Here is a 23,525-nt window from a genome sequence, read left to right on the forward strand (position 1 = left end):
TACATAACAAAATATTTTCATGAACATCTCTAACATTAAATTGTTGCACAGTTAATAGTTTATCAGCATTATTATTACGATAATTGCGACACATGTCGTGTAATTTTGCAATGAAACAATTTAAGCGTCTAAGCATTAAGACAGAACATATACCACATCTTAAGATCAGAGACAGAAGGCTAATTAGTGAGGAAGATCATCATGTGTTGCGTTCGCGGTCATCATTTGAGTTGCTGTCCGTTCTCGAAGATTTTGCATGTTAAAGAATGAATTGGTTCATTTATTTTGTGTTGAGTGTGTTGGATAAAAATTTTTTGTCAATATAATACCTCTCCGAAATCGTAGTATCCTTCATCGGGTAGCATGTGTCATTTGTATATCGTTAGTTTAATATATAAAAGTTTATAAAACATAAATCGGCAGAAGGATAAGCATGCACTTATAATTTAAAAAAATGACATAAATGTAATATCATTGACGTCTTTATCAAGTTTTAAATATACTTATCGTTGTGCATAACACTGTAAACATAAATTAAATATCATCATACAATAAAATAGTTGAGACGTAATTCAAAAGTTTGAACCTTGCAATATTTAGAATATCAAAATGACGAGAACGGCCATAATGCCCCCTTACCAATTCAATATAAAACCAAGGGATTTCTATTTTATACTTACTATTCTATATTTAATGATATGATTACCCGTTTCAAGCAAGATGTAAACAAACAAATACGCGAGATTTTGTGCATACGTCTCTGTTTAAATGTAGATTAAGATTCGTACTCCATTCGTTCTTAAGGAGGGTGTGTCAAGTTTGCAAAATTTATAACTCAGTTTAAAACATATTTATATGGAAATAAAATCTGTGTTTGACGATGCTGCGAAGCAGCTCGTCTAAGTTATCATACCATGGAAAACAAATCACAATGGCGACCTATATAAAAGACAGAGCCAGTCCGATTGAGATAGCTCGATTTTTCTAATCGGCATACCTCGTTGATTATCATTGATAAAGGTAAAGGAAGCTCCGCTATAAATAGGAGAGCATATTCTGGGAAAAAGATTTAATAATAGTTTGAAAACATTAATTTTAAATCAGTTATATTCAATCCATTATATGTTTATAGATCAATGAAACAACTATGCAATTTCTGTATTGAATTTGACATTTGTCGTGATTTTGTAAATGAATTGCGAATGAAAACGTGTATAATTAACGTTTAACGCGATCATGAGTGTAAAGAAAACGAATTATTTCGAACCTGCCATTTGTAAACGTTATAGCGAATATGGTATATAAACAACATAATAGCCTTTCGGTATCTATGAAACTCGCTTTTATGCGTGCTTTCTCATTTTGCATATTTAATAATCTTTTCAAACATAAATTACAGAGCCACATCAGTGCACATACTATGTTTGATAATTCATTCGTTTGTTGGATATTGTTTGCTGTTTTAAACACATATAAGTTCATATCGCAGAGATTTAGTTAACCTTACCATGTGTTCATGGGCGAACTCACGTATTCAAGTGCTCTTACGACTATGTGCTCATACCTACTTTCGGGAATCATCATAAAAGTATTGTCGTACTTAACTAACAAACATGCCTAAGCTTATTGAATTAGAGAAAAAACAATCATCAAAAGAGAAAAAAATACATGTTCATACACATGGGCATGTGATATCACATCCATACACAATTATCATTAACTTAGGAAAGGAAACACCGAAATATAAAGTTTGGTATGATATACTTGTGAAATTAAAGAGCATGGTGAGCATGTCAAGTTTTGAATATATCTGCTGAAACGTAATGTTATAACCCACACATGTTTTACTGTAACAGAACGTTTTTTAAGATAAGTGGTTCAGAAAATACACGTCGACTATATTTTAAAAGATATTTCTTGTTATATTTAATCAAGAATGTAACCCACCTCCCAGATTCGCTGATGGGTCAATTTCCCCACGGGTACTACTTCCCCGTACCCCCAAATGTTTTTTCGTACCCAAATTTATTTTCCTACCAACTTTATTTTCCTACCCAATATTTGTTCCTACCCAATGTTTTTTTGCGTAACCAAATTTTTGTTCGTACCCAATTTTTTTTTGCATAATTTTTGTACCCAAAATTTTCGTACACATTTTTTCGTGCACAAAATTTTCGTACCCACATACACAATTGTGGTGATGTAGATAAACTTAAATTGATGCTTTTATATCCATCCTTTTCAAAAGCATTGTCACACCAGTACTGTCGGTACTTTGATTTTATTAATCTGACTCGCGAGAACCGGTAGGCATCCGTCAAAATACGTCTAGCAGAGACATTCACGATAAAAGGACAACATTCCCAACACGTCTATAGCATGGATGTTGAGGTGCTTGTTTTTAAATCTTCTTATTACCACTTTTTAGAGATAAATCTGAGGTATTCATGAATCGAAAGGGTTCCTCACAAATTATCGCTTGACACATAAGCATGAAGGATCTGTTTCTTCCCCCCTTTTTACAGCATATAACATATTTATGTTTGAACAACATATTTATAAAGTTATTAAAGACAAAGGTAATAATCATCTAAATTCAATTATTTTGCTGATGATTGAAGTTTTTATCTGGAGGTTGCATCAATCTTAACATTTTTTAAAAATTGAATGGAAAGTGTTTTTTTTTAAATTGAAGACAATTATCCAAACTTAACCAGGACACCCTATCTAGTTTTCAAAGCTTGTTAAAAATAGTAGCTAAATTTGAGCATTACAATAAACAAACCAATTGCGTAATGTTTTGCTTTGTTCCATCGTTCTGGATGTATTTGCTAATACATTGATTCTTAAATCTGCCTTTGTTCAACTGCAATCTCTTGATATAATTCATATATAGAATACTAGGTCGGTGCCGAATAAAGCGAAGTTTATTTTGCGAGGCTTAGAAAATCTGAACCACGAGCCTTGTTACAATAACACAAAATAGGCAAGAACAATTATGCATTGAAGACAAATTTCATAAAATGCAGCAAAGCCAAACTAAGCCCCCCGAGCCGATTGAAACGGAAGATTTTTCGTACATAATTTCCTACAATAAACCAAATGCATATGATTGCAGTTAGTGTTCTTGTGTGGTGTGAACAATATCATTGCAGGAAATTAAAATGATTTGTAAAACTAAATGTAGATTCACAGCGTACATGCATGACACAGGTACTGGCGAATTCGACTGTACAGACATTTTCGACTTCAGAATTAAATATCTGGCTACGCATTTTTTCGACACATGTTCTTCTTATATTTTATTTTAATTTATATTAATTTTAAATATATGTATAATATGTTTTTTACACATTTAATACAAATTGATAAATATTTAACAAAATTATGCATTTCCATCTTTAAAAAGAAAGTTATTTTTACCTGCTTTTTCAGGCTTTTCTTTTCAGCATTGTAGGTTTCTCTTGTCAGAGAAAATTGTGGCCCTTTCTCATTCATAATGCTTAAAGGGTATTTGTGTCTTTTCAGCTTCCGGTCCAGGCTACTGATGATGGCCCGGATTCTTGTCGGCTCAAACTCTGTGCCATCTTCGCGTTGCAGGGATAGAATGAAAGTTGCAATTTGCTCGTCAAGGAAATCGACATCCAACTGATGCATTTCCCTGGTCTCATCCTTTGTCAGTAGAAACCTCTGGAACTTTTTTGTGTCATTTAATGTTTTTTTTGCTGTGTTTTTGTTTTCTTCTTTTGTGATGTACTGTCGGACTTCAGAAAGCTCTATGTTTTTAAATTCATTTGGAATTGACTGGTTGAGATGTTTGGCTTCATTTTGAACTGTAACATTTGTGTTATTTTGATCATCACAATTTGACTCAGGGGCACTATTCTCAGTTAAATCCTCATCAAATTGAAGTGCATTTATTCCATATTTTTGCTCAAAGTCTTCCAAACTTAATTCCACAGCATTTGAAAACAAACCATCACATACTACATCAAAATCACCTGTTTCTTGGTTGAACATTGTTGTCAAAATTTATTTTATTTGATGAAATATGTTTTGCTGCAGTTTTATTTTAATTCTTGATTGTGTATTATTTCATTATTTCAACCACAATTTACATTTAAGACTTAAGCAGACGACTTGATTTTCTGCTGACTTATTTAATAAAATACATGAAATAAAAAAGAAACATTTCATATATTTTAAATATTTATTTATGAACAATTTATTTCCAATTAAATGAAAATAATATATTTTATTATTGTATTGTGTTGATTTTTAGCCATTCATTGACAAGAAAAGTCATACACAAGGTAAACAATTGCTAACTACTGAACCGTGATACAAAAAGTAGTCCCTCTTAATAATGACGTCATGAGGATGCGCACTTAATATTTGTAAACAATGTTGTTTTTTTGCTGTTTGTGTTGCATTTTGTGTTTCAAATATATTACATCTTGGTATCAAATTGTTTGTTTTGTTTAATCTGATTCGATTTTACTAAAACTGATTACTTAATAGTTGATTCCGAGTAATATGACCATCCTCCTCACATAACAGTCCGCCGCGCCGGACAGCTCTACTTCAGCACTGCCGAAATAGAGGGAAATTTATTCCACAGGGGTTTATTTCGACAATGCATGTCTGATGATGGGATAAATCAATGTACTGCGCATGTACTAGGCTCTTTTTGTCAATTATTTATGAGTAATTATAATACATTAATATCGAAACGAAGCTGTGTGAATTATTTATACATTATACTATTTCGTATTGTCTGAGATTCGATTGATATTTTCGTTGTTTATATGCAGGCTATCCATATTCGTAAAGACGGGGAGGGTGTTGTTATGTAATGTAGGGGCGTCCCGTATTGGTCGCATTTAACTACATATTTAGAAACGGCATAATAACATACGATTCGCTATCGGAATTGTATAATCTGACTTTGGTGGTAAAATATTTCAATATTTTAGTTATTGCGTGTAAGAAGATGACACTAATTAAATAGCCTCAGCGAGAACGTGTCCAATGCCTGCCTATTCTGGATTGCCGTTTCTTTACACTGCGTGCATGGGTCAGGCACAAACAAAAAATAAGCGAATACCATTAACCTGCGTTGTTTTAATTGAACCTATCGCATTGACCGTAGTTTTAGAAAAAAATATTTAATAAATTAAGAAACTTATAAATCATCGGTCTATTTGTTGTTGTTAGTTTTTGATGGGAGGAAGGTGTGTCTTGAGTAACGCGGCGTAAACGTTATATTAACCCTTTATACCCTCATAACGTTTTCGGCAAAGTTGCACACAATCTTCTTAACTGCGACCCTGAGCGTCTACCCGCTGACTTAAGATTGAAGGACCTGCTATATCCTCATATTTTGTCATTTATAATTTATTGTATTTTTTGTCCATTCTGTTTTTCGGCTTGTTACGATTTTACTATTAATGTTTTGCATGGATCTATAGGTGTTTGCTGGATTTTTCTTTTGCTGTGTCCAACAGTGTTTATGTCATATCACGGCAGTCCTTAAGCTTTTCATGAGCGATGTTTCTATTGCCTAGTTGTACTTCGTACTGCGTGCAGTTACTTTTATTAAATAAAATATTTCCCCTTTGTTTGATCATAATTGCCTTTTTACAACAGCATCGTATTACACCTACATACAAGAAAACTCATGTTTGTGCAGTGTTATGTATACTCCATAACAGTTTAATCTTTGTCGCAAAAAGTAATGAAAAATATCGAAGGTTTAAACAAGTTGTGGCTGCATTGATACTCGTTGAAACAAACATTGTATACTGCCTGCATTCTTCTTATTGATTACTTCCTTGCTTTTGCAGAAAAACAGATTCAGTGTACCACAAAATAATTCTAGTTCAGCTCGACATATGTATGAATGTCTCTTGTGTCAGCCAATTGGTTGTAATTCGATCCCGCCGAAGTAGCTTCAGTCAGGTTATCTGTAAGTAACATCATCAGGTACAACATTAGCATCATTTTGAAAGTAATAAGGACGAGCTGATATATATTTGTTGGTTGTATAGACACATTTTTGAATGAGTAATACTGTCCAGTTCTATACAGAGGGATTTCATGACATTATTTTATCTCCTTTTTATAGTTTGGGTAAAAATTTCTTATCTGCGTGAATAATTTGTGTCTTTATAAAGTTTAAAGAAAAAATGTGATAACCAGAATTCAAATACGTTTCTTTAAACTGACTGACCTTTAACTGTATTAGATTTCAGTTTGGTTTATTTGCTATTTTTGAATGTGTTGAATAACAAAATATAACCTTTCCTATATTTTAAATTCCATCATCATATTTATGACATCATTATCCGAAAAATTACTCAAAACTTATCATGATTAACACTTGGCCACTTTGAAACAATAATAAGAAGATACAAAATAGAAAATTTGCATGTAACTGTTTATCACTATTGGTGTTGCACACAACATTTTAATTGTTTGTTAATAGCAATATGGTCATTGTATCATTAAGGCATATGCATCAATGGAAAATGTGACTGAACTTGTTAAACAATGATTTTAGCAAAAGTTACAAGAGTGTTCCGTTCAGTCCTCGATATGTTTATCATATTCCATTAATTGATATACAGTGACAAATGAGCGAAAGCAATATTGGACATAGTTAGATAGTTACAATAATACAATAATCATTGGCTATCCCGCTAGCGCAGTGGTTGGTAATTTCGTTTCTCCACCAAAGCGACCCGGGTTCGAGCCCGTTCCCGGCAGCATGTGAATTTTGTAGGTGGTCACCATACCGGACAGGTTTGGTTTACTCCGGGTACTCCGGCTTCCCCCCCCTCCCCACAACCCAAGACCACAGCAATATTCGTTTATCACATAAATCTTATACAAAACGCAAACATGAATAAATTCCCCATACCACTGTCAATTCTAGTGTAGCTGTCATCCTCTTTGACTATCTTTTTCCTCCGTTTTCTCTCATCCTATATATGAAAAATATTTGCACTTAATTGATGTGTAGTATTCAAAGGTTTGTATTTTTAATCTTTCTTAAATTAATAAAATTAATTTAATCAATATTTAGTTGATAAATTTATCTTTGTTCAAGTATGGGGCAATATAAAATAGGCTTATCCATCCGAGTGTGGGCATCAATAATTCGAATGATTCTAAATCAACAATTTCTGCGAATGACTGTCTTGATTGCCAACATAGATCCAAAACGCAAACGTTTTCGTTTACAGGTATGTAGGTAAGAAGAACGACAGTATGTAACACGCTCCAAAATGTATCTGTATCTCATTTATTCAAGAGTCGTTATGTTTTCATTTCGATGAATCAATACTGCCAAGAATACGCTCTTATGAGTATTTTTGCTTTCAATAAATGATTTAAAATAGCTTTACCTGAAATACACCAATAATACAATGCTCAGAAATGTTATCGCAACGCCGATGGTGCTAGCAATGGCTATTACTGCAGCCGTAAACTTAGCAATATCATCAACTTCACTCGCCATTGAGTCTACAAAATGGTATGATTTTATTAAGCTCATTAAGCAGAATTTAGCCAAGGCCGTACTGATTTAATATAATAAAACAAGAAGAGAAATAAGCCAAAGACGATTTGAACGGAACCAAGCAGATGTTTCATGTACATCACTACGCTGCGGCATTTAGAACTGAATCTTTTACGAGAGCGCGTTTGACACTCACAATTCAGAAGGCTAAGTCGATACTTGATTTCAGGCAATGTTTAGATATTTTAGATATTGTAGGTATTTTGCTCGTCAAACATTTCCATTAAATTAGAAGGGATAATAACGAACTTATAAACCTCACTATATCATGACAGAAGCTTATGCATTGTGAGATACAAATCACTTTTTTGTATTGGGCGTGTTAGCTTGGCCCTTTTTATTTTTACAATTTGTCTTGATAGATTTAAGTATTCTACATACCCATACGTTGGACAGAGTTTTATATAAATTTTGACAACGCTGTTCGATTAAGCGATGTTTACTTGATTTTCATGGTGTTTCATTAGTTTGATGCCCGCTTGGGCTTTGTTTTTACAGTTCGCTTATTTGTTTCTATAAAGTTTCTTTTTTTGTATGATATAAGTAAAGGGCAGACGGAATCCATTTATTGTGTTATGACTGTCCCTAAAGGGGAATGCATAACACTTGCTCTGAAATGTACAAAATACAAAACACGTATTTTCTTTACCATATGTCTCTGTATAAATCCGGGTATACATTCTGTTGGGTACACGTCAAACTTGTACTGTATATCTCCGTTTTACTAAAACACCAAAATATTTAGTGAATACGTACAATTTATTTAAACTTCTAATATTAATATTGAATAAGAAAACACTACTAATGCGTTCGCTTCATTAGAAAAGACTGCGTATCTTGCATTTAAAGGAAATTATATCATTATTGATGTAACCACAAAGACTTTCAATTTCGGAACGAACAATTACCCATGTGTCTACATAGTCATGAGCATGCATTGTTGATTTATCGTGTATTACATATGTTATAGACCGATATTGTTCTCTATCAGACTATAATTTTAAACCAATTCTGCAATTAGTTTTCAACGATAAGCTTGACTATTCTAAATATAGTTTCGACTTTTATAAATATTTATTTTTTAAAGTTTACCACATCATTTTTTTTTTGGTTTTAATATACCGGTTTACGAGTTTATTCGGATATTGGAGTCGTATTTTTGTAAATATTATTTACTGCTCATTGATTGTCGTAAGAATAACTGTAAACAAATCGATACATAAAACTATGCAAATACTGACACTTTAAGGCATGTACGTGTTGCAGTTATTTTGCGCTTAACACTGTACACAAGGAAGTAAGCACATGTTTGAAATGTATGATCGGAAATATTTATTTGAAGGTTCAACATCGAATAAAGATTATGCGAATAGAAAAAAGTGATGTAGAAAAGTAGTGTTTCATAATATTACAGTTTTTATTTTAACTTATTAACAGCAATACGTGTCTCAAGTATCAAATAAATAAATAAATAAATAAATAAAATAATAATAAATGCAAATTAGCTTCTTGTTGTACATTTTTATTACATGATATATTCATAAATGTTGTGTAGTAAAAAGTATAGTATAAGGTATTTCGACATATAATAAGCAATATGTTGTAAGCTACCTTAATTTTTTTCTTTAGATACCAATAACCAAATCAAATTAAAAGATAAGCAAAAACAAAGCATATTAACTTAACTACCCAAGAAACAGAAAATACACCATCTGCATGATAACTGGAGGACCGTTTCAATTTTAAAAGCTAATTACAAAAAGCAACAAAATATATTTTTCATATAAGTTATATAATCAGTAGAAATCAACTCGAATTAAAAATGTAAATATATATAGGCGAATAGCAAAGACTTTGAAATTAAATTATTGAAACAAAAATAGTGAAACTTACGCAATCGGTCTCATTTTTTCCGGATTTTAATAGTTGACATGACAGTATCGATCATGAATTTAGGTTTAAATGCCTTATGCATGTCGGGTTTAATAAATATTCTTTTCAATGTGTTCTGTTATTCTATAAAAAATGCAAAATCATGCGTTACAAATAAAAGGCATTTTTCGTTTTTTAGTGTAAAAAATGGGGTAGGACAAGGCGATCCTTTAACGCCGACCATTTTTATTAGTCGCATTGAAACAAATAATGTGGAACAAAACGGTCTCTTTTTTTCTGATATGGCCTGTTTTATAACAGACGAATCATGCATATCGTTTGAAACATAAATGCAAATCATGAAGTCAATTAATAATTTGAATTAATATCCCGACAAACATTAAATAGAAATAAATATATAACATCCTTAAACATTGACAAATGAGTTTTTTCAAACTCAAACAATTCATATAGAGCTCTAACCACGCCTCAGCTTCAGGGAAAGGATTTATCAACACACCAGTAAAAGTAATGTTAACGAATATAAATAAAATAATCTTGCTTTGAAAACTTGTTTAAATGCAAGGACGCGTTGGCAGCTATCATAAATTGGAACAATTACAGTTTTGATTATTTTCTATAATCCAAGCTTGTTTATTCATTATGTTTTTTAAATCCATCTAAAAATACAATCGGTATGTTTCGCGTTTCGTTGGGACAAAAAAACTAAAATATACGGTTGCCATTTAGAAAACAAAAATCGTACACAATTATGACGAGGATGGGTTCAAAAATGTTTATTATTTCAACTAAAATTTAAATCAATTAGAATAGATAACAATTGGGTTAGTAATTATGGCGGAAAGTTATTTTTTGAATCAATTTGTCATGACAGGAAGAAAAAGATCTTAACATAAAATCCGAGTTCTTAAAACAATTCTGTGTTGTTGGCTGAGCGTCTCTTCGGAAGAAGGCGGACTACCAATGCAGAAACAAATAATTTAGAATAATTCATGTTTGAAAAGAGATAATGCACATTTCGTTATTAAACATGGTTTGAAAAAAGGTAATAAATACATTTAATACATATACACCATATAAAAATATAATTTTACACTTTTCAAGATAAAAGAAATCTTTAAGTCAATAAATAAAACAGACTAAATAAAATACATTAAAATTGTCATACCTGTTGAGTGGAAACATGAATTCAATAAAAAATAGCTCGGTTATGCGAAACCACACTACATGCTTAACAAAAAAAACTTAGCAAAGTTGTTTATAAATCACGCAAACTAATACACAATTCTTACGATTTCGAATAATTTGATAAAGACACGCTTTCTAATTCAGACATTAACCAAAAAGCCACCTTCAGCAAACCAATCAAATGAACTGTTGTCACCAAACTTTCAAATAAAAAAAAATCATGGGTATTTTATCAAACAATATCGACCTCCAACAACTCAATCTAGTTCCGTCAATTGTATGTGATATGAGTTATGTATTCTGAAACAAATTTACATGTGTTCTGAGATTGTCAAGACATTCTTACGTTTTGGATGGACATTAACGACTTTATTTACAAAATGTAAGAAAAGCGAAAACACATAACAATATATTCTGGAATTATTTCATTCTGTTAATGAACCAAAACTGATTCCAACAAGGCACACGTAATAAACGCAGTGGTATTCTTGTAATGGCTGAATATTTTACGTTTGAACGCAAAAAGGAACACACAAGCCACATATAGATGCTTTTGTATTTTGTTTGGAATGATACAATTGATCACGACGAAATAATCGAGAGAACACAGAACCACGCATATATATTTGATACGCGCTCAGCGCATTTTATGCAAAATTATTACAACTACCTAAATGCAACACACTCATTGTTTTATTCACGTTTAATCTTGTTATTGTGTCTTAATACGTACGTGTACTTGTGTTATGCTATTCAATCCCGTTTACTTTTAAATTATGAATGAAATCGTAACTAATTTAACTATTTTTCACATACCACCAATAGTCTTATAAAATCCAATCTTTCAACAACACACACTCTTTGCTTTGTTTGTCCTTGTTGTTTTTGTTTCTTTGCCTATACCTTTATGAAAATGTGAAATGCATTTCGATTGTTGTTACCTTTAAATCATTAATAGACTCCACACTGATTTGAAAATGTTTTTCTCACATCAACAATAGTCTTCATATATGCTAGGTACCATACTTATTATCGAAAAGCGTCGTGAAACAAATATACTCATTTTAAATTGCACAGAAAAAACATATATAATATGTTCACAATGGAAATACTAAAATGAAGTTACAAAAAATAATATATGTGTAAAAATATAATTAGTAAACTAAAATATTTACCATTCGTGGCAGTAAAATAAATATAATGTTAAGCTTTTACATACCAGAGACTTATTTACAGATTGTCGTATTAAAAAAAAATAAGTGCATGTACTATGAAAAAAATTGTGTTTTAAATATATGTTTCTTAGTTAGAATTGCTATTTTGTTGTTCTGAACATGCATACATAATGTGTTAAATCTACATTTTTGAAAACACATTCTAGGAAGTTACAGCTGCTGTCATAAAACGTGTCACAGAAGGTCATCGAAACTATATTCTTTATTGGAGAATCCGCAACTTGTTTAATCAGTGCAATAGTGTGATTCACTTCACTCCAACGTTTGAATAAGTATTTGAGGAACCAATCTGTTGCAGGACGCACTCGTAACAGAAGTTGAACTGTTCCTGAAAAAGACAACACTTAATTCCACCGTGTTTAATATATGTTTTAGTGCACTATTTTATCATCAGTCATCTATAAATTTACACACAATTTTGCCATGTTTAACGATGAAGTACTTAATTAATCCAACATTTTTTTAATTGATCTTAAATCATTTAAATTAAAATACGTTAAAGCGCATGTAATATTACAAAAATGATTAAATATGATATTTATACCAGAACGCTAATCAATGAACCCCTATTATTGGTTTATCGCTAAACACATTGTAACCATCTTTGACGTTCACGGTCTAATATACTTAACGGCATTCAGACATTGTAGATAACCTACCATGTTTGCAATGGCCTTCCTCCTCCTTGTTTGTACCCTCCTGACCTCGTTCACCACACTGACTTCCTGTTCCATTTCCATCTTCTCAAGTAAGTTAGACACCGTACAGAACAGTCCGCAGTGTTTCGCGCCGTCTCTGCAAACAAGCAAGCAATACAACAACATAGTTCCAAACGTATGCATGCATGTGGATATAAAAACACATTGTGGTATTGTGAAGAGTTACTTAAGTTTGGGAAAACACATTCAAAACTTACACTAATGTTTGATGTTTTATAATGATACTTTATTTATAACAAGTTTCATCAGAAGTTCAACGACAAAATAGTTATGTGATGTCTTTTCTTATGCAAATATTAAAAAAAACATGTAAAAACATGTCGGTACTTTACAAAATAGTCGATAACACGGCAAATAGACCTATAACATCAATATATTCGAGTACACTTCTTCAATGAATGGCATTAATCGTACTATGCATGATAAATTTTCAGATGAAAAACGTTTGCCATACAAGCAATGTAGAACAATTGGTACACTCGAAGCATCTGCACGTTGCCCAACAAACTGGATGACATGGATAAAACTTGCCGGAGATGTTGGTACATTGCTACCCTGGTGCCAGTCAGTGTACTGGATGTGGGTCACGGCTTTCTCCCTGCCGTCCTAAATGAAAACATTGGACTTATTTAACTTAGTTAACTGCCTCTGAAGTCTCTTCAAAGCTCTTTATCTTGGAACGCAAATTGTTTTCATCCCATAAATAAATAGTGAGTGTAAAATATGTTGGACATATTGGTAATTGTTTAATTTTCATCTGTGTGAAATTTGGGTATTGTTACACACATTTAAATGCCATGAATAATTTATAACTGCATATTTTATTGTATGTAAACTGTTTTATAAACATTATCTTTAAAGCTAGATTCATCGTAAGGAGAGAAACCCCTGTCACAATTATGAAGTCCTTGCCTTAATGAAAGTGATCACAGGATTATAAAAGACTGGACAAAACAAACTAGAAAACAAACACTCATCTTCAAAAGAACATATGTTACTCGTTTTATATTTGAATTTGTTCAAGCTCATGGAATTTATATTCGTACTTTCTTGTATTTAAGTGAAAGCGTGCGCAGCACCCAGTTGTCTCTCTTGTCAACTTTCCTGTCAGTTGTCATTTCGAAGTCCCCAACCACCAACACCTGATTGTCCGCCGGATAGAAGACTCCAACCTACAGTACGACCAATATCATCACATGAGCTTACGGTTCTATGATAGAATCGTCACACAGTAAGTATGTTAAACAGTAAACGAGCGTTATAATTTCTTATGGACATATATTTTGTATACTTGAAATATACTAATATAATAAATCCCTTTTTTATTATCAAAATATGGAATTCTATTCATGTCATAATAGCAATGTTATTCTCTATGAGTAAATCCTTTTGCAAAAGAAAATGCTAACACAAAAAAACATAACAAATTTCATAACACAAAAAGTAAAGAACATATTTCTTCTAAAACACACAGCTTATTTATAATTGGGTCGCCGCCCTTGAATGTCAAAAACACAAATGGGGATGTTAAACAGGTAAAAGTTTTAACCATTCACCCTAGCACTTACTATATAATTAAGAATCGAAATGAAAATCATTTTACAAAAAGTAATTGAAAGTGTATGAACAATAAGAAAAATAATACAGAACCTTGTCAGTTATGATATCGTGGAAGCTCACTATCACCGTGCAGTTCTCTTGAAAGATCAGTGTAAGGAAGTCTTGAACGGTGCCGAATAACGGGGACTGGGCCGCGATATACCGGCGTTTGACCTTGAAACTCTACAATGAGTGATTACGAACCATTAAGATGCTGTTCAAAATAGAAATACTGAAAGTTCGGACGAATTTTCAAGGAAACTTATTGTAAACATTCAATGGGCTTTAATGATATGCAAATGGTCGATTGCGTATACACGAATGAATAGTTTGGACCTGTGCCGATTACTTTCTAATGATATTGTAACACAGGAAAACAACATATTTAGATGCATACAAATGGTCGATTGTGTATACACGAATGAATAATTTGGACCTGTGCCGATTACTTTCTAATGATATTGTAACACAGGAAAACAACATATTTAGATGCATAACAGAAATAAATAATCCAGGGGTTTTTACTGCCGCTTAATGAATATTCGGAAAAAAAGACGTTTGTACGTTTTTAAGTGTTACGTAGAAACCGAACAATCGTGTCCTGCAACTGGTATTCAAACACCTTACATTATTTGATTTTATATTTGTATAATTGATATGCTCGCGTTTGTACTTCTCGAACGGTAACATATTCCATGGTAAAACTGTTAGTATACATACGTCAATGTAGACGGCATTGATATAGTCACTTGTGTCAGAACGTCCTGGCAGATAGAGGCGGGGTCGGTTTTCGTCGCCTAGACAGATTCAGAGGAACGTTTTAAAACTTTAAACACATCACTGTGCGTGTTCATTTATATATTTAAATAAGAGGTTCGATGTTTTATAACAAACATATCATAAGCGTCATAATACTTACTTGGGATATCGGCACCCTCTCTGTTTTTGTTTGTCAGAGTTGTGTTGCGTTTCAGGGCTTTCATCTCAGTGTTTGATAAATTGTTGGCAAAAGAGACAAGTTGCTGCAATGTAATATACTAGTAATCAGTTGGATGTAAAATATTCTTTAAGAATTGGAAAATTTATATTTCAAATTATGTTTTTTCATTTTATTGTGAAGACTATCAAATGTTTTATGATTGAACACATTATGACTTAACGAATCACATGTCATCCGTATACTGTTCAAATAAAAAGTTTACTTTTTGAACTACACACATGGTTATACATACGGCTTTCCAAAGTATGATTTTTATATATAAAATAGTATATACCTTGAATAGCTTTTGCTTGGCGCTTTGATCCATACTAGTAGCGTGCTTTTGAAACTGGTGAACAGAGATCGGTGCGCTCTCCATCGTCAGAGCATGCGCTAGAGCCTTGTGTAGAACCTCGTATTGCTCCTAATTGCAAACAGAGTGACGACGGTCACTTTAATATAATTAAGAAAAACATAGAAACGGAAATAGTTTGCTGCACAAGTTAATGAAGACTTCAATTTAAAGCCACACACATTGCCTCTGACTTTGAAATGAAATACATGTTAATCAATGCATAAAGACGCAATTTGAAAGTGTGCAAATTTGTCATGAAATCTATAGCCAAGTTAGCAAGTAATTTTTTTTTTCAAACGGTACAGCTTTTAAAACCGAAAGTAGGATTTCTAAACGTTTACGTCCATTTCGACAACCGTGATTATGTTTAAGTTTTAAGGCGCAAAAAGACGGATTTCTACCTTGTTACCATTATATATATTCTCATTGGCATAGATACAATATGTTTCTTATTTATACTAAAATTTACTATGCCAAAATAAGGTGTGTGGATTTAAGGTGAGGTATCGGTAGTGTTGATAATCGTATCGAACACATAATAATGAATAAAACTAAAGTGTCTAAACCTGTTTGAATGAGATGAAATCAGCATATTTGGTTCAGAAGTAATCTCTAAATATGTATATGTAAATACAAATGTATTTCCTAGCATTGCACATCAATGTACATCATATACGTACATCCATTTATCACATGCTATACCCTGTTTCCCATGTAATACAACCATTTCATTTTTTTTATATTACACATGTGTAGTATACCATTTTTAATCGTTTTCATTAGCTTAGTTTTCGTTTATTGACCAATCGCCTTTTGTTATTTTGCTGAAATGACGTTGCAACATCAAAATTCCTGATTCCGTTTTATAAAATATGGTATGATATGACAACTCGTGCCAGATCCTATATTTCATGTACATATTTAGTCCTCTGGCATGAATGAAAAGGGGATGTACAGCATAAATTAGTCGAGGCTAAAATAACTTTTAGTAATTTTTAATAGTTTTATTTCACATATAAATATATTATTATTTCCCAGTACCGCTGTCTGCACCATGTTGACCCTGTTCCTCCGCATGTTCAGCACACATCCTTGTATCTCCACGGCTCCTTCTGCCTCGCCTTCGTGTACAAGAATGTCCAGGGCAATGTAAGTCCCCGTTCGACCTATACCAGCACTGAAGTGAGATCAAATACGCATTATAAATGGTATTCGTCCCCGTGCGGCCTTCACAGTTACTGAAGTGAAACCAAACAAGATTCATTGTATCAATGTGTAAGTGCACTTTATATGGCAACGTATTTCGCATTTGAATTCGGCGTATACCGGCAATGAAGTCTGATAAAACAAGACATACCATTTCACCACGCTGTGTTAATATTATTTCCCATCAATTTGATGGTCTATATCGAAAAAAGGATTATGAATTACATTTTGTTCACAAGTACTTATTTTTTTTATCTTTTAGGTCTATCAATATTTGTCGTTACAAATGTATTACTGGACACTAAAAAGTCCTGAAAACAATACACAAATCCATTTCTACCGTTATGTTGACACATATAAACCGGCTGAATCGCAAACCAATATTATTATATACCTGCAATGAACGAGAATAGGACCTTCCAACTGTTTTTGTTGCTTCAGCACCCTATGTCGTAGCTCCAGGATAGCTGTTACGTCCTCTGGAATCCCTTTATCAGGCCAGGCAGTGAAATGCAGGTGATGAAGGGTCCGGATGCTCTTACCCTGGTAATGCAACGACTATTTGCATATTCGAATTACGGTATAATAATAAAGGTAGTTAAACGATGTCGATATCGATTTCTCAATACTTAAGTTATTGTTTTGCGCGAACGCTAACGATAATTCATTCGAAGAAGATAAAACAGAAACTTTAACTTCATTAGTAAGCGGATAAAACTATGTGTAAATTAAAAAAAAGAAGCTTTAATCTATTTTGAGTTGTTATTATAAGCTTGAAAAATTGTCTGTCTGCTGTTCGTCAGTTATCAATAAACGTTTTTGCATTTATTACATTAACAGCACAGTCTATTTACGTACAGCAGACTCTCTGTAAACCGGACGGTCTCGGGACCGGCCTGATCGTCCGGTTTTCAGAGAGTTCCGGTTTACCAAGAGTTTTCATATTTCCGAAATATACATGGTATGCATTGTGTACAGAATCACATAATAATAAAACAAACCATATACATGTACCATGTGATACCTGTACGCAGGTACTTAAGATGTTAATTTCATTCTTAAAAAATGTGTTTTTAATCGATTAAAAGCAAAAAAAAATTCCATACCGACTTGTTTTGATTAATCCCAAAGTGAGCGTGGTGCTTTATACATGTACGTACGGGGCATTTGTCATATAGGCGAGGGACGACACAAATAAGATTGTTGTAGATACACGATTTATTATTCAATACATACATGTACCACATTTCATAAAACATACACACAAGCAAAAAACAGCGTCATAATTATTTTTTAAGATATTCATAATCTCAAAACCTTCTAATTCTTGAAGTTTACGATTTCACGAAAAAGTCCAAGATGACTCTGAGATGGTTTTAGTTGAGCAGTTGATTCCGTGATGAGCTTTATCTTATCCTCTAACGTAAGCTATACGCGTCTGCGTTTAGCTTGAGGCTGCGACATTTTAGATGAGTTCGAAATTAGTACACGGCAAAGAATGAATTTGCATACAGATGGATGGATATTTAACAGTCATATTTATATTTCTAACAGTTTATCTGACAAACAAACAAACAACCATTTCAGCGTTAAAAACATGGCTATAAGATCTTTTAAAATACCCGAGAACATCACAAGAAAGTGATCGTCGCAACGGCATGCATTAATTTTTAATTAAATTGTTTATCATAGGCGATAATAAATAATTAATCAAACGATCGAGTCAATCACTTTTTGGTGTTACCGCACGTCTATTTTAGACATTCACCGTATGTTTTACATTACTTAATCGGACTCCCATAGCGCGGTAACGACTTGACACCTTTATGGTATGTTTAATCCGATTATCGATAATTGCGCAAGCAAAATATGTGACACTGCACTCGCTGTGCTGACTAGGTATTGATATTTTCACGCTTCGGGCATCTTGAGAATTTAGACCGTCCGGTGTACTCAATGTATTTTGCGTTCAAAATGACAAAATTTACGGAGATACCCGTCCGGTTTCCGGTTTTCAGAGAGTTCGGTTTATTCAACATTTTTTAACAAAGAAATAGAAGGAGAAAATACGGGACTGGCCCGACCGTCCGGAATCGGGAGAGTTCCGGTATTCAGAGAGTCCGGTATTGGCAGAGTCTACTGTATTGTATTTAAAATGTGAATGGCAGTAAGGAGAACAAAATTGTGAAGGCCTTCAGTTGTATCCGTTTGTGTGTTTAACTTTTCAATATTCTACCTTGTATTTACCTTAACTACTTTATGATTGTGTATGTGTATGCACTTGTTTTAAAAATATAAATGCCGATGTTTTATAAATAAATATCATTACCTGATCTTAATTTCCATATTCATGTTTCATTACCTTTGCTATTTTTAAGGTACGTCGGGTAAACTCAGCAAACACCTCTTCAGTCATCATATGGACAGACACCTGCCCATAAAGCTTTGTTGCACCTATTTCTGGCCAATATTTCTCACACTTTGTCTTCTGCAATCACATGTGCATGCTTGTTCTTTTTTTAAAATACGATTAAGATTAAGAAACGATTTTAAGTTAATTCAAAAAAAAATTGTAAAAAATATTTCAAATACTAAAATAGCTTGTATGTAACGTGCTACAGTCCTTAATTGACGCAAAACAACTCCTGAATGAAGACATAACATATATATTTAAGTATATGTGTAAAAGAAAGTGATTTTAACAAATAAACATTCTAATATTTTTTCTTAAACAGTTCAATTCTTTTCCTAATATTGCTGTATATTACGCAAGTAAATTGTTTATTTTAGCAAATTTATGCAAATTAGTGATGGGCCTATTCGTCACCAAAACAGAATATCTCAAATGATATATACAATAGTACCATTGATACATGTGAATTATATATTACGAGTATGAATATGAAAAAACAATTGTACGGGATATATTTTCGATAAAGTGTAACAATGATCGAGCATGTAGGTATTTTCAAGACACATTTACTTTTGTACCAAATGTGACATCTACTTACCCCCTCTTCGTCCAGATTGGTAACCATGACGACAGTTTCGACCTTCTGTTGCCAGATCATGTTCCAGAATACACTGAAGTCTCCCATCTGCTTCGCCATTGGGCCTGGAGAATTTATGAAATTAACTGAACGTTAAAAACATGCAAATTTATCAGGTAATAATCATATAGCATCGATGAGGCTTGTTTTCAGAAAGCTTAGGAAATATATAATTGGGCCGTGCTCTGTGAAAAAGGGGTTAAATGCATGTGCGTAAAGCGTTGTCTCCGATTAGCCTATGCAGTCCGCACAGGCTAATCAGGGACGACACTTTCGCCTAAACTGTATTTTTTGATAAGAAGAGACTTTCTTGAAATGAAAAATACCACACAATTGGAAAGTGTCGTTCCTGATTAGCCTGTGCGAGTTGCACAGGCTAATCTTAACGACACTTTACGCAACCACCATTACACAGAGCATGGCTAATATATTTTAGTCGATGTTGTTGATCGTCAAGAGTGATAAAATTACTTACAATATAGGTGGATGTAAACTATATAAAATAATTGGGGGTCAAAAAGGTTAACATGCGAATAAAATTATTACGACACGTATAGTATAGTGGTATTTTATTGGCCGAAGGAGGCAGAAACATTAATAATTCAAAATGTACTTGCGAAAGGGACAGAATGCAAGTAAATATGTGCTGTAAACATAATATATAGCTTTGATATGGTGCGCAATACAATTCTATTCTACTTATGCGTCATTGTGTTTACTTACCAAGCGAGGCAATATATGCATTCCTCTTCTTGTAACCCTGAAATAAAGCAATTACAATGTAACGAAGTGAAATATAAACATTTTGGACCTAGTGGTGAACGTATACAATCTTAAACACATAGAGACATTTGAGCTTAAAAAATTATAGCATCGTTTAAAATTATAGCATCGTTACACGAATTGCGACAACGTCACGCTGTGTTAATTTTCTTATTTCGAACAGGATGTTAAAACATAAATTATGCATGATTTATGTTTTATGATATAGGATAATTTCTGCTAGATCATTAACTTATGCATTCTTCAATTACTATGCAAGACTTGGCATGAAATGAACTATAAAAATGTCATTACATATTAAATCATAAAAATATTTGCAGTAACGAATTGTCTTTCAGTGACAAGGTTCGGAAGTTAACATTTTACGGCGAAGGTTCAGGTAGTTTTTAACTCACGTCAATAAAGTTTGCATTGATGTAATCCGAGTCGCCTCCGTTTACTTCTACTCTTGTCTCGTCATCTGAAACCAGTCAAGCATACAAATATCTGTTCGGAAATCTAATACTGCATTCCGACTTGTCTTCATGTAGAAAATCAATGTTAAACGCATTTAATAGGAGCAATATAATCCCATCTGCGAGTGTAGTAAGTGGTTGAAAAAGGGTATTTTGTAGTAGTTGAATTTGTAAATTACCGTGTAGGTTTATGTACAAACCATGTAGGAAGTTTTAAACGTTTGATTGCTTTTTCAAATATAGAGTAAAACGAAGGCGCGAATCAGTATAGTTTGTGTTTGTGTTACTATTTAATCATCAAGAAATAATTAAATTGTGTGAAAACAATGTGCATGCATGTAAATAGTAATACTGTATACGTTATTTTTGTTTAATAGTAAAATGCCTTTACTTAACCTTTACTTAACCCATTTATGCCTAGCGTCCAGAAAAAGGGCCTTTGCAAACAGCGTAGACCCAGAGGAGACGCCGCATCATACGGCGTCTCATCTGTCTCTACGCTGTTTACATAAAGGAATTTCTGTAAGAAATATGCTAAATATAGAAAAACATATACTATACATCCGTAATTTTGGAAATAAATTGATCCAATTCAGAAGGATGGAAGAGTCCACTAGGCATTAATGGGTTAATACGTAACCTTAATTGTTTCATAAACTGCACTGACAGACACCGACTTACATGCATAAATGCCCTGATATCTGTTTTTACCCAAGTTTTCCGTTCGCCTTGCCACGTCATAGCTTCTGGTTAGCCCGTAGGGGAATTTCTAAAACCAGGTGGAATAGAAATGACGTTACTTATACATAGCAGCATAATATATTGAACATTTTGTAAATGTATAAATGGATCAGATGAAGATGGAAATTAATTGGAACTTTATATCATTCTACATATAGAAACACCCACGTTGTTTGAGTACTTATTTCATTAAAGCTATTTACATTTCTGTTTTGATGCTGTCGTTTACTTTTCGAAATTATATTGACATATGATGCGTCATTTATTTGAGATATAAAGTTATGAAATTCGTATTGAAAAAATTACATCAAATTCTTCTTCAAAATATTCAAACGGCTTAGATGAGACAAAATCCATCAATTGATCGACATCAATCTTTCTTTTCTTAATATCCTCCAGTCCTATGTAGTAGACATTCTCTTCCTGTTGTGCATGCTTGTTCGGGTTACCCTGGTGTTTGGCAAGAATACGCCTATCATCATCGTCTGAGGCAAAAGCAGTCAATGATATAGTTATGTACAAAAACGTCATATGAAACACTTTTATACAGAGATCTATTCTAATAAAAGGGTAGTTGAACAAAGACCACGTCGTTCAAAGAAATAGTACAAGTTTGGTAGTAAGCTGGAGAATACTATTGAACTTATAAGCATTTAGTAACTGTATTTAAATCCTTAATCATATATACATATTTCGACAGTATTCTGCGCGTTATGATAATTATTTGAAACATCAAAGCTTGTATTCCAATATGAACATGTATTCAATGTGTTTATTACGAGTTTAGATTAACCTTCTTTGTGTGATGCATATTATTGCAGAAATATGGATTAATTGTTGCCGGAAAACAAACGAGAATATATCAACCTCATTTTATTTTTGTTTACGAAAATTTCCCAAATGAATGTTAAAGGTATATGATTTAACTGTTTTCTTTCTTTATAAGTTCGCTACTTAATTGCCGCTCTTGCATTATTATGTACATCTTTTACATGTACAATCTCAAATCATCCTACACGATACTTAAAAAACGGAAGCAATATCTTAAATCAACATCTTAAATAACCGTATGCTAATTTCCGGAAATGTGCTATTAAAGGAAACACATTGTGATAATCTGATAACGCTTTCAATAAGGCGTTTCGTTTCGTTGAAAAGTGGATTTTGACATTAAGCACATTAAAACAACAAAACATTGAACATTCCGCTTATGTCAATTACATATTAAAAAAAAATTGTGCCATCAGTACAATTCAGTTTTTGTTTCCGATGCACAGATAAAGGTAAAATAAAATAGAATTCAAGTAATATTTTAAAACGTCCTTTATGTATAGGTGATATTTTGTCAAACAATGCGACAAAGCCGTAAAAAAACAAAGCAATATGATGAACATAAAACAACGACATTTGAAACGATAAATTCAAAACAAAATGCAAAATGTTCAGCATTAAGATTTTAACCGATTTTATGAAATTATGGAGAAAAACTCATTGGCATTGAATGCTTTCATTATGCTTTTTATTTGTTTGTGTAATATTTGTAAAACATACTCGTGTTCAAAAGTTGTAAATTACTGGAGCTTGAGACAAACATCACCGTCTTTAAAAAGAAATTTATGTGGTATAAAGCATAACGACGTAGGAGATAACAGTAAGCTCATGGATAGTGGATAGCTTATATTTCTTTAAAAATATTTGTAATCCATTAGGCTCATATATACCTTATGCCTACACATGATT

At 32.7% G+C, this 23,525-nt stretch overlaps 1 protein-coding gene across 1 annotated transcript in view; it reads right to left on the bottom strand.

Moving 5' to 3' along the window:
• The window catches only part of LOC127857007 (receptor-type tyrosine-protein phosphatase T-like), a 137,721-nt gene that overhangs the window by 112,048 nt on the left and 2,148 nt on the right, over positions 1 to 23,525 (bottom strand). Inside the window, exons 5-12 of the mRNA XM_052393262.1 lie at positions 22,092 to 22,270; positions 21,726 to 21,813; positions 20,985 to 21,049; positions 20,530 to 20,566; positions 19,768 to 19,871; positions 19,119 to 19,244; positions 17,151 to 17,299; positions 16,592 to 16,727 (exon numbers count right to left, since the gene is read on the bottom strand). Coding sequence (XP_052249222.1) covers positions 16,592 to 16,727; positions 17,151 to 17,299; positions 19,119 to 19,244; positions 19,768 to 19,871; positions 20,530 to 20,566; positions 20,985 to 21,049; positions 21,726 to 21,813; positions 22,092 to 22,270 — 884 coding nt within the window. The remainder of the gene's footprint in view (positions 1 to 16,591; positions 16,728 to 17,150; positions 17,300 to 19,118; positions 19,245 to 19,767; positions 19,872 to 20,529; positions 20,567 to 20,984; positions 21,050 to 21,725; positions 21,814 to 22,091; positions 22,271 to 23,525) is intronic.

This window comes from Dreissena polymorpha, chromosome 14 (assembly GCF_020536995.1).
Source record: "Dreissena polymorpha isolate Duluth1 chromosome 14, UMN_Dpol_1.0, whole genome shotgun sequence".
Lineage (NCBI taxonomy): Eukaryota > Metazoa > Mollusca > Bivalvia > Myida > Dreissenidae > Dreissena > Dreissena polymorpha.